At 41.4% G+C, this 13,438-nt stretch overlaps 1 protein-coding gene across 2 annotated transcripts; it reads left to right on the forward strand.

Moving 5' to 3' along the window:
- Positions 1–1,570: 1,570 nt before the first annotated feature.
- On the forward strand, positions 1,571–12,002 carry dtx2 (deltex 2, E3 ubiquitin ligase). 2 transcript variants are annotated; one of them, XM_033978584.2, is made up of 9 exons: positions 1,571–2,145; positions 2,442–3,276; positions 3,398–3,456; positions 7,396–7,626; positions 8,988–9,055; positions 9,121–9,288; positions 10,284–10,445; positions 10,520–10,609; positions 10,687–11,356. In XM_033978584.2, exons 1-9 carry the CDS (start codon positions 1,836–1,838, stop codon positions 10,915–10,917), a joined length of 2,154 nt encoding a protein of 717 aa, XP_033834475.1. In that variant the 5' UTR covers positions 1,571–1,835; the 3' UTR covers positions 10,918–11,356. The 2 variants fall into 2 exon arrangements, with proteins under 2 accessions (XP_033834475.1, XP_033834476.1); XM_033978585.2 differs by lacking the exon at positions 7,396–7,626 and having other exon boundaries at positions 1,572–2,145; positions 10,687–12,002.
- Positions 12,003–13,438: the final 1,436 nt, after the last annotated feature.

Raw genomic sequence — 13,438 nt, forward strand, 5'->3', positions numbered from 1 at the left:
TGTGATGTCATTAAGTGGTAGTATAGGAAGAGTTGCACTGTGTTTTTATACTCTATCCATCTTCACTAGAATCATTGCCCATCTCTACTGAACAAAACATAAAAGGAAGCTGTTAACATGAAAACTACCACTATATGACATCACAAGGTGGACCAGAGCATTTTGAGTTTTGGAGATAGATAGATAGATAGATAGATAGATAGATAGATAGATAGATAGATAGATAGATAGATAGATAGATAGATAGATAGATAGATAGATAGATGGATACTTTATTGTCAGATCAGAGATCTGAAATTTGTCTTGCACATGAAACACTGGCTCCATTGTTACACATTAACATCACAACACATGCGACACAGACACTATACAAACATTAATTCAAGTGACATACATTTACTCACTTTCTAGCACTTTAATAGCTATGGATTAAGCTCTTTGTTTATTTTAAGGATTGACTGATAAACAAAAGAATGCTTCAGCCTAACCTTATTAAATCGTGGAACACTGAACCATCGCCCAGATGGAAGCATTGCATATTCACAGTTCAAAACATGGTTAGAGTCAGAAATGATGTTTCTTGCCAGCCGTATTGTGTTATTGTGATAGGCAGCCTCATACTGACCTTCTAATGGCTGACCCACAGTCTTGGAACAGATCTTGATCAGGTGCAGACAGACAAACAAACGTGTGAATGAAACAACATGGCTAACATTCTAACATGGGTTAAAGCTCACAAGAATCAATTTTGGGTTGGAATGGTTCAGTCCTGGTTCAGTCTTGATTTATTCTTTAGTCCCAGTAAAATAACATCAGTGTTGTAGCCATGTTTCCACACAGACTGGAGAGTTAACTTTTCAGTACCATGGACAGCGCCCCACACTTTAACACTGCACCTGCACAGGCTTTCACTGCTGTAGCACTGAACTCCTCAGCTGGTCTCTATATTTCACATGTTTCATTATTCAGTTTAGTTCTTGTACCTTTTATGTTATGTTATTTTTTTTGTTTTTTTGAGTAAATGTGTTTTTACACCTGATGTAGCCGTTGTTCAGAGGTTTTTCTAATAGATATTTAGCATGACTTTTGAGTGCCATTGCAACACTGATATTTCCCCAATGTGGGATAAATACATGTTATCTTATTGGACATAATTCATTTGTGGGGTTCAGTTAAAGCAGACCTATTATGCAAAATTGACTTTTCAGAGCTTTTAACCATGTTATAGTTGTCTCCTCTCACCATTTACTCACCCGAAGTTGTACTTGGAGTGATTCATGCTTTTAGAGCAATCTTTAATTGCTTATTTTCAAGACACCAATTTGAAAATCAACTCCCATTTTATACAGGTCCCGAAGATTATAACTATATAGTGGACACAAGCACAATAGGGCTTCTTTAATTGTTAATTTGTGCAGTTCTAGTTTAATCAGATCAGAGAGAAATTACTTCTGAAACACACCACGAAGCACTACACACTGAAACAACCAGCGCTGCTGCTCTTTGCCCCCCAGGTGGGGGCGCACTCACTAAACCGTCAAACAAAACGAAGAAAAGATCTGATCTGGCGCATGCGCAGTGCTTCTGTCTGTGCACACTGCTGCTAATGCTAAGCTAACACTACAGCCCGTCCCTCCGCAGCGTCCACCATGGTCCAACATGTCCCCGGCACCACCACACCTCTGTGCGCCGTGCCTAATGGACCTTTCACCTACGCACTGATTTAACATGAACCGAGTCAAAGTGCACAGTTAGTGATTCCGTTTCACTGGTCACGGAACTGCAGAGCGAGCTACGGTTAGCCTGTGAAGCTAACTGACGCTAGCCCCGTGAACATGGCGATTGTGTCTGGCTCGTGTGGCAGAGTAAGCGGCGCCGCAAATGGACCCTCTGTCCCGGGCGCAGGCTCCGTGTCTGGAGTGCCCTCTCAGCCCATGGTGGTGGTGTGGGAGTGGCAGGACGATCAGGGCTTTTGGCGGCCCTACAGCGGACAGGTCAGCGCCTACATCGAGCGCTGTCTCCCCCCTCGGGGACAGAGGTTAGCGGGAGCCGGCCTCACGAGCATCTGCCTGGGACACTCCGACCCGAGCCTGTCGCAGTACCTCATAGACATCCCGGGCTTGAAGCAGTTTCGGCAAGACACAGGTGAAGTGTGATTTTGTTTGTTTGCAGTCTAATCCCCGCGAGCAGCGTAGGCCCCGCTCCATCCGAGCACGTCATGGTCATCAGTTTATCGTTGAATACACTATAGTTTAACATGTCATTGAGGTGGATGGCACATTTCTACTCAATAGAAGGTTGTGATGGCAAGTGAAAAGATGTAGTGTCTTATGTTAATGGTTACGATTGAATTACTGCATGTATAAGTGTATTGTGAACTTCTGCATATAACATTGTGCTCTGTTTGGATAGTGAATTCCTTCCTCTGTTTTTTGACGCAGGTAAAACCCGTTCTGTGCGCCGCTCCCTGTTTGCCCAGTCGTCAGGACTGGGCAGTGGTGTATACTGGGAATGGGCCAACGATGAAGGCACTTGGACTCCATATGAGACCCGGACCTCCATCCTGCTGGAGCATAGCTACCAGGCCCGCCAGGGGACTGCCGATCTGGGGTCTCACGGCTATAACTATATAGTAGACCTCACGTCCCTGTCCCAGGTTAACAAGTCCACTGGGTTCAGAAGACAGGTGCGTCGCCAGTGTAACCTCCCATACCCCCTAGCTCCCTCTGGGCCCCCATCTGGACTTTTGTCTGGAGCCTCTGGCCTCCTCTCTGGGGCCCCCACTGGACTCCCCTCAGGGGCTTCGGGACATCCCTCTGGGGCATCTGGACTCTCCTCTGGGGTCACTGGCCTTTCATCTGGGGCCCCCCCTGCACTCTCAACTGGTGCCTCTGGACTGTCCTCTGGGCCCCCCCCTGGACTCGCCTCCGGACTCTCGTCTGGACCAACGTCTGTTTCCTCCGGAACTGTCTCCCTGCTTGCAGGGGCCCCTGGGACCCCTTCGTCCCTAGCCTGCTCGTGTCAGCAGTGTCTGAGTCATAGCTCCACAGGGCCCATGTCCAGTCGCTCACGCCACTCCTTCTCCTCAGGCAATCTGACCCGGCCCAGTGTGCAGAGCAGTGGAAGAGCTACGACCGCTCACCCCACATCTGTGTACTCGCCGTACCCCAGGAGGCCTCTGTCTGTGGGAAGCGTGTCCTGGGGGAGCCCCTGGCTCCCACCCACTGCAGCTGGTCATCCTTCTCCTCATCCGTCCAGCTCCTTCAATGGGATGAGGTTAGTCAAACTGCTAATGCTAAGCTGTTGTGTTAAATGTAGGTGTAACATTTCTGTGAAAAAATTATTTGTACCTTGTTGCTTCTACATTGTGCTCAGTGTTTGTCTTTCTCTTCCACAGTGTTCCCTCTGTGTCAGTGCACCTAAATGGTTCCACCAGTGTGAGCTCTGCCCTGGCAGGTAAATCCTCTCACTTTCACCATACTCTTTGTGTGACTGTTCCTGAGCAGTGTAGGGCACTAGACTAACTTCCACTAATAGCCAGTAGCACTCCTGGACCAAAGTGGATCTTTCAGCTGGAGTACACAGATCAGGCTGCATTTTGGCTGGTGGCTCGGGACGGTGCTGGGAGACAGAAGGGAGTGGGTCAACACTAGACTGCCCAGTGGGAGAGGGAATGAGAAGTTTAGCGGAGAGACTGCGTAATCTGCTCCTCTCTCCCCCCCTGCACCGAGATGCACTGTTGTGGCAGTGCACACATATCCAGCACCTCTATTGTTGCAGAGACATGCAGCTAAAAAAAAAAGATCACATGTTCAACTATTTTGGTCATAGTCTATAGCCCTGTGATGCTGGTATTATTCCAAAGTATTGAGACATATTGATGCAACTGGCAGAGTGTGTTTTGTTGTGTGTTTTGTTGTGAGTTTTGTGTAGTTGTAGCACTGTGTACTTTAGAAAAGATATTCCTTTAGACAGTTAGGCATAATGTCAAACAGCTGGCTGAATGAGTCGGGGTAGGACTAGTAGGATGAACAGTTTCTGAGTGTTATTGATTTCTATTAATGGATGTCCTTAAAGTGCTGATCAGATGGGAGTGTGGTGTGTATAAAGTGGACATTCGTAGCTTTTCACCATGTAATAACGGTGTTCCCTTATCTTTAAAGCTACTCCCTTTAGTTGGGGTAGTTTTAAGATTCTTATGTACAGATCGCTATGCATAGGCCTTTAGCAGTGGAATTAAATTAAGTAGGATTAAATCAGCTGAGCAGACACATTACAGCAACATCACGTAACACTTTTGAAGAAGGCAGTGGGGTGCAGCCCAAACTGTCAAGGTATGAAATAAACAGAGGTCTGTATATAAGAATCTAAAGTATGATCATAACAGAGATCAATTAATTTAAAGTTTAATCCTGTATTGTCCTGCATTTGAAGCTTGAGTGCTCAGAAAATTTCAGTTTTCACCTACCCCCTATCTCTGCCCACTGCTCTGTACTTGTGAGTATAAAGGGAAAATAGACTGTAAATATTTTTCAACAATAAAAATGAGTAAATGCTCATCCTGCTTGTTACGATGAAAGGCACCTCTCATCTCTGCAGCTTTGAACAGGAAGGCAATGGACCTGTTTCTAGATCTATCAAGATAACGAATAGGAAATACGATGAATGATTGGAACTTTGCCACTGACACGATGACACTAAAGCAGGAGAACTCCCTCAGACTATTCCAAATGTACAATATTGTTAAAGAGTGGGCATTATGCAAAACCTTTTTTTTTTTTTTTTTTTTTTTTTTTAGATTTTTACAATTTTATAACCTTTATCCCTCATCAAAAACATGCAAAGATGTTTATATGTCATCCATACATGTTTGAGTATTTTTGTGTGCTCTTCTGGGCTCTAATCGAACCCTCCTTATGGTTGGCTGTAAGATTCTGTGCAGTGCTCAGCTCACAAGCCTATGTCACCCATGCCACACGACAGTTCTCCATGAATATACAAAAACAAGATGCAAAATTACACAGTTGTAGTTCACTAACGATGCAATGTCCAGTAGTTTCATTAGTGGCATTCCCACACATTGTATTGTGATAATGCTATGAAGGGGGAGGGCTTAGCACAGGGAGCAAAGGGAGGGGAGGACTCAGAGCCTCAAAAATGAAGGTGAAACTTATAAAACATGTTTGTTATTTTCAGCGAATATAGCATTTTCAGAACAATAAAAAGTAACACTGATCTAAATATGTTATGTGTTAGCAGTTAATACCCCATGGAAGTAAAATACTCCCTCTTTAAAAATATAAGCTGCAATAAATAAGTAGCAGAAGGAAGATGGGATATATGAGTCATAGACGTTATGTATTCACAGCTCAAATCTTATAGTACAGAAAAATAACAAAGTTCCCCACTAGTACAAATAAAAAGTGCATCATGTAATGAATTATAACTCAATGCAGTAATTATCGTGACAAGCCTACTTATTTCTATTAAGGAGTTTAAGACCAAAATTGTATTTTACAATTAAACTCCATGTAAAATCATGATCTATTATTATAGTTTAGTATGAAATACTTGGAGACAAAAGCACATCGTGGCTGCAGCTCGTGGGAGTGAGCAGAAGATTTTCTGCTCAAAGTTTGTGTCTAAAATCTGCAATGTGGCACAAACTTCAAGTTTTGAGGGGAAACCATTATAACATACTTACATGTCTTAAAAGTAAATTTTTCATAATGTCATATTTTTTTATATGGTAATTGACTGATAGCTTAAAGGGTATGCTATTTTTATTTATTATGTATTTGGTGTTTCAATTTGATTTTTGATTCGAGAGGTGATGTGAGGGAAAGCCATGATTTACACTTTAACATTTAGCCTGACGTCATTGATTTCAAAGTCCGCTTTGGCCATGTGCTAAATTACTCTGCTTTTCTATTTTCTGAGAGTTACACACAATTTAAGAGATATTTCATGCCTCTGGTCTTAATTTCTTCACTAAAGTGACATGTAAAAAAAAATAAAATAAAAATGTGATGATGTCACCTGCACAACCGGCTCAGTTCAGTTGTGCAGGTGTGAGTGCGGGAGATGGAACACTTTGTATTTCCAATGCAAGAAAGTGGGGGAAATAAAATCAAATTTTCTTCCAAACAATTTTGAGCTTTGGAGATATAGACATAATGCAGGATTACTCAAACATGTGTGGATGACGCACAACCCAACTGTATTTTAAGGTAACAATATTCTAATGTGGCTTAAAGCAAACAATAGTCATTTTTGCATAATATAGAACCTTTAAATTATTTATTAATTGCAGTTGGTCCTTGTTAGTAACATTTTCTTAATTTGTGTTGATCAAATTGTGAGTTTGGACAGATTGGCATACTTTAAAACATGGGGGAGGTAAACGACATTTGAACATGTCTTCATTGATAAATGTGCTGTAGAGAAGTGAGTGTGTTTTATTGAAGTGCTTTTGTGCTCATAGCAAAATGAAATGAATCATTAACACTTGATATTGACAAATATACACTGTAAACATGCAGCCTAAAGTCACGTGGGATGTAACCTAGAGATCATTCATGAAAAAGCCAAAAATTCTTTCATCTTGCACTACTGAATTGCTTTTTTTTTTAGCTAAGTAGCTAAGCATACACCAGCAAATTATCACCACAGTCTTTTACTTTCTCAAAGCTGTCTCCATTTAAATGAATGATTTAACCTTGAACCTGTACAAGAGGCATAAACATGGACAAACACCTGTATATTTAACTTTGGCCAACTACTGGTTTATGCTCTGGCTGTGAGCGCACAGTCATGTCAGTCTGTCACGATAAACCCTATATCAATTTATTGTTCAATACAACAGGTGGAACCATCATTTTTGAGGGTCAGTATTTATTGTGATACTTTTTCTTTATAGTGGAAACTTTTTGTTATTTTTCTGAACTATGATGACATGTGAGCTGTAGAGGGTTGAATAAATAACTTTTAGAACTCTTAAGTTTTTCATTTATTTGTTGCAGCTCATGTTCTTTAACTGTACACACAGAATAGTTTTTTTGGGGGGGAAAAATACTGTTTTAGGGTAGTGTCAGTGGCATAATGGCATTCAGTATGATCGTTTATTTTCTAGATTTTCTTCAATATATTGCACTTGAAAATGTGTTATAGTGGCAGGGTTAGTGCCCTCTGCTGCACTAATGGACTTTTTGCTGTTGAAGTGAGATTCACGCTGCCTCACTAGATTTTGGAGGGCACTGTTTTTAGGTGACATGAGTGTTCTTAGAGTTGCCATTGTAACATTTTTCATTGTTGATTTGTCCCTCTTGCATACCACCGCTCGCTCTCACCTCACTGCCCCCTCCTGCCCCTCCCTCTCCATCTCACCCGCTCCAGGCATGGCCTCCATTTTGATGTCGGCGGTGGGCCTTGGCGTGCACTTCCACAGTGCGGCCCTACATCAGCAGCCTCTGCAGCCTCTGCAGCCTGCACCTGTGCTCCAGCCTCCAGCTCCCTTCTCTGTGCCCGTACCTGTGCCAGTGCCAGTGCCCCCAGGCCCAGCCGGCAGGCCCAGCCAGCCCCACAGCAGCAGTTCAGTTAGAAGTACTAAAAGGCAGCTGAGGAGAGGTAGCCACCATGCACTGCCTCTCGCCCATCACCCCACTCTCCATTGTCAGGCATTCACTCACTGAGTGGGCAGCTTCTTGTCCAAGTCAGGAGATCTCATGTCTGTGTGTAAAATCATAATTATTGTGGATTCCAAAAACATTTATAGGTTCAAAATGGAAGGAATTAGGAACTGTCATTATCCACACATTTCTGTGTGAATATTATTAATTCTACTTAATAAAAAAATGATGAATGGGACAACTCAGAAACATGAGACTACAGAAAAAAATGAAATTCCTGAGGTGGGTCAACACTGGATTCCAATGAAAACAAAACTGTGGAAGCAATTCTTGATGATAGACGTTTAAGGCACGAGGAAGTTGCATTGCTGACCTACCCAACCTTTTTTTTTCTATGGAGCAGAGTTGCTTGTACAGGCTTTGTCATCATGTGCCAAAGTCCAGCCCTTATCTGTTGAAGACAGGGCTGCCAAAGGGAGATGTGAAGCCCTGTAGGATAGCCCTGTTAACAAGTGTGCAGGCTTATTATGACGTACACCGTCCACTTCACACGCATGGGTTTGTCCCATTGTTTGGCTTGTCTCAACTCGATGTAAAAGCGCAACTGTGGCCGTCCTCAGAGCCTGAAAGCACAGGGCTGGTTCACCTCCTCCTCAGAACCTGAAACCTTCTGCTGCCTAATGATTTTGTCAGACTTTGAATGCCTCACAAAGAATATTAGGATTTTTGCCCAGATTTCCTCCTTAAAAAGTTATGGCCTATACAATTTGGATCATCTGCTGTTTTTATATATAACATATAATGTATTTGGCTGCGTCAAAGTTGTTTTTTACATTTAGAAGCTCATTAAGATTTTTCCCCCTAAGCAATTGCAATATTTTACATTTTTCTTGGTCTCAAGATAATAACATGAAGGTATATCTTGAAAGTTTAAGTTTCCAGTTGGTTCACTCATAATTGAATCAGCTTTATTTATTTACAATTGATGGAGTTGAGTGACCAGAAACAAGTAAATGGTGGAAGGCCAAATATGTGTTTGTGTTTTAGTTGTTTTGGATACTGTGTGCAGTCAGCTTTGTGTGCATTCAAAGTGCCATCTTCACTGACCACAGTGCACATTTCTGCTCCCTTTTAGGTTCCATAATCAAAACACTGTCCTCCAGCTTTGTTCTGCATGTTATTATTTAAATGAGCATTTACATTTGAAATTCTGACAGAAGTAGATTAAAAAGTGTGTTGCACACACAAACTGCTTTCAGCTTAGTGTCTGACTGTTACTGTCCACATGTCACTCAGTGAGTAAGGCTTATGCCTGTATCCTCCTCCCTCACGTTCTTATCTGTCTGTCCTGTCTTTCAGCCTGTGCTCAGAGGCCAGAGGAGGTGATCCAGCGCTACATGGAGGTAGTGGTTGGAGTGCCAGATGAGGTATACATCTTTACTGAAATGGTCAAATCAGACCTATGCCTGGGTTAAGACTGTCATCTTTTCAGGACTGCATAATCTGTATGGACCAGCTCTCTAATCCTTCCACTTACGAGCTCCCAGCCAAAGAGGACAGATGCCCCGTGATTGAACCTGACACTGTGGGCAAATTCATCAAGTGTGGCCACACGCTGCACATGCTCTGTATGCTCGCCATGTACAACAACGGCACCAAGGTATGGAGCACTGCAGCGACACAACTCCTACTGCAGACAGTGGCTCTTGAGCAGATTACATTTGTTCAAATAGCGTCACTAATGTCATCTATGTATAAAAACACCTCAGTTGTCTTTAAAGTGCCTATGACAGGTTGGACTACTCATTTCTAGAACATCGTTTAGATCATTATATTGAAGCTTTACAAAAAGAGTTTGGCCATTATTCTTCCTTTTCAAATTCTACTTGGTGAAAACTTTCATGTATACAGAAATACAAATAAAAAATATAAGAAAAACTACTTTATTTAGCTGAAATAATCAGAAAAATGAGTTTTCAACATTTTTCAACTTATAAATACAAATTGTAGTTTTCCACCAATCAAGAAGCAATTTGCAACAGGTATAATCCCACCAATTTAAGTAGAAATTAGAGAATTGTCAAAACCCGTCATACACATTAATTTACCTGATGACATTTTTGCATTTTTTTATATCATTTTCAGTAGACTAGCCATTGACGTGAACGGCCTGAATGGTGCCGTTAGCCTAATTAATATGCGTGCATGGTACTTCACATGCATATATGACAACCATTAATGCATCTTGTCACAGCTCATTCACAGATCAAATGTGAATGTCCAGTAAAGGTGGATATAGACCTATGTTTACGTGTGATAGAATCTCATAAACTAAGACCAAAAGAGGCATCAAGGCAGACAGCAGCAGAGTGTGTGTCCTCTGTCTATGGCAACAGTTTTCTCTCTTCTCTCACTGATAAAAATAAGCCATTGAACATAATTCACAGACTAGGAACTTGCTTTGGTTTTGTGGTGCAACATTAAACACAAAATAATAATATAAACTATGATGCAATAAAAATAATATCAGCAGAGGGAGCTGTAATGTACATCTATTTGTTTGGAAATGGGAGGGTTTAAACATGCTTTTGACATTAGTTTGTAAAACACTAAAGTCAAAATAATAAGTCCACTTTAAAATGACTTGTGGTTCAGGACGGCAGCCTGCAGTGTCCCTCGTGTAAGACAATCTATGGAGAGAAGACAGGCACCCAGCCCAAAGGCAAAATGGAGATCTACAGCATCTCCCAGTCCCTGCCCGGCCACCCCGACTGTGGCACCATACAGATCATTTACAGCATCCCCCCAGGCATCCAGGTACAAGACTACCTCGCCAATCAATACTTAATAATGCACTGCTGCCTACCATAGTGTAACTTGCGTGTGTGTAGGGCCCAGAGCATCCCAACCCAGGACAACCGTACACCTGCAGAGGCTTCCCCCGATTCTGTTTCCTCCCTGACAACGCCAAGGGACGCAAGGTAATGTGTGATCAAATGCGCAGAGGAGCAGGGCCGAGCAGGCTGCAGAGAGTTTAAAGCTCTCCTCTGTCCATCAGGTGCTGGAGCTGCTAAAAGTGGCCTGGATGAGGCGTCTGATCTTCACCGTGGGGACCTCCAACACCACAGGAGAGCCGGATACTGTGGTGTGGAACGGCATCCACCACAAAACCGAAATGATGTCCAATCTGTCTGGACATGGTTATCCCGACCCCAACTACCTGGACAATGTCCTGTCCGAGCTGGCCTCGCAGGGAATCACAGAGGACTGTCTCAGAGCCCACAGCTGAACCTTCGGAGCTCTGATGGAACATTTGAAGAAGCACTTTAGGTTTACAATGATTTAGATGAACAGCACTGGCATTTGTCTGAATCTGCCTGTATGTGACTAGTCTGTTAAGGCATCCAACACAAATGACAAGGATTTATTCATGATTAGAGATGGTGTCCATATCAGGGCTGCAACAATTAATTGGAATAACTGACTAATAGACTATTTAAATAATCACTCATTGTTATCTGGTCTGTACAGACTCTAAAACACATGCCAAAAGACATTTTATAACACACAAAGTGGCATTATTAAATTTAAATGGCAAAAACACAAACATGATTTTCATTATTAACACTTAATTCATAAATATTCTCCATCTAGCAGCCTTCAGTCAGCAGATTTGACCTTTTCATCTGGGTAAAAATGTACAATAGAAATAAAACTGTACAATACTGAAAAATGATTGTTTCATTAGTTCACTGGACAAAAAAATAATTGCAGATTTGTTGACTAGCTACATTTGGCCACTCATCCACGAGGCTTTTTCAGTTTTGACAAGGTTCTGATAAGTCACTACCTTATATCAGTCTGAAGGGAGGAGCTAACTACATTGAAACTAACACACTAGTAGTTTACTGTAATGTGTTATTAGTGAGGTGCCATTTCACACCATAGGGTAGTTAAATGGACCGGTCATATTATTTTACATTATTGTTCAAGCCCTTAACGGATGACTTAACTCCTATTGGCACAGTCTTGCCATCACTGTTTTTTTCGGTGTGGGTTTTAGCTGTAAACATGTGATGATAGATGCGTCCGCTGTGTTCTTTGCATCTGATTATAAAGTGTTTTATTGTCCGATAATCAGGAAATGCCACTTGTTGCTAATTTTACAGTTTGTTTCCTAAAGTTGTGAAACGCTTATAAACTAATCACGGGAAATCATTAGGATGATTGGAACGCATATGGTAAATGATGAATAACCTTTGATTTTCACGTTTTGAAGGCAGTAAAAATCAGGTAAACAACTAGGGTGTGTTAGTTTCAGTGTTGCACGTTCCAGCACACATTACTATAGTACGGACAGTGACCCAGTCGTATAAAATAAAATAAAAATAATAATAATAAAAAATTCCCTGACTGAGACAAATTGATATAATAATAAAAAGGTAGGTTATGGAGGGGCTTGTACACAGTTCTGAGGAGCTTGAAATAAAAGAACTGATGATAACCTGTAGACACATACTTAATCCTATCTCAGGGTGTCTTTATTGTGTAATATTGAAATGTTAAAGGTGTGAATATGTTAATCTAGCAATTCTGAGTCAAACAGCCGAGCAGATGCCAGCAGGCTCCTCACACAACAACTCATGCTGTTTACAAGTGTATTGCCTCTGTAAAAATCATTTCCAAATGTTATAGTAGGTTTTCTCTGGACATAATATCTGCCAACCACTCTATATTTGAAACCAATATATGATCAAAAGGGAGGGGTCTGTGTGTCCATCAATCTACTTCAGGATATGGATACATCTAACACTCAACTGCGATCTCGCTGCAGTCTCTGAGAAGTCCCCACACACCACATAGACTGTATATATTCCTCTTTTTTAGTGTGGATTTGCAGCAGGAATACTAGAATGAAAGATTCAAGGAGGTTGTGACTTGCCAGCTCCACTACAGTCTTTGGTGCTGTCTCTTAGCATGAACGGCACTGACTGACCCCCACCTGACCTTTGACCAGTAAACTGAAGTGTCAACTAGTTAAGGTTAAAGTAACTGTATGTAAGATTTTGATTTTAAATTTCATAAACATGAGCCATCTGTGTCCCCAGATATGATGGAAACATGTTCAAATCAAATATAGCTTTTACTAATAACAATTGTAATGCAGATTTTTTCTTAAATACAGTTTCAGTGCTGAAATCCAGTTGGTTTAAACTTAAAACGACTCTTTCTGATCTGTATCGTCACTACCTTAACCCCAGAACCTGCAGATAATCATTAATCAGTGCTAGTGCAGCCTCTACATCTCAGTGAGTGAATTCTGGAGGTCCTGAACTTTCACGAGACATGGCCTGTCCATATCGGTTAAGACACTGGCAACACAGGTTCAGTGATTCCAGTCCCTTTTGTATAACTAAGAGAACATACCGGTACATACAGTTCTTTTAACTACAAACTTAATTTCAGCTAAATACAGCTGAGTGCTATGTCTTGAGATGTGAATCAATAGCGTGAAGTGGCGCAGGCTGGCACCGCCCTCGACTAACGAATCCTGTACAACACACAATATATCTGTTTGATTTAAACAGATACTGAGGCTTCTTTTTCAGTCACATGTATTTTTGTTGAGTTGTACTCAACCTTTGTCTCTGATATAATGTTGTCAAGATGCTAAAATTTGAAACTCAATTTCTACACCAAGGGATAAACTCAATACAGATTCTGACACTACGATAATAATTAGACAATATACTGTGATTTTCAACATTGAATCATACTACTTTATTCTATGTTACCATGTGGAGTTATAT

This window comes from Periophthalmus magnuspinnatus, chromosome 14, assembly GCF_009829125.3.
Source record: "Periophthalmus magnuspinnatus isolate fPerMag1 chromosome 14, fPerMag1.2.pri, whole genome shotgun sequence".
Classification (NCBI taxonomy): domain Eukaryota; kingdom Metazoa; phylum Chordata; class Actinopteri; order Gobiiformes; family Gobiidae; genus Periophthalmus; species Periophthalmus magnuspinnatus.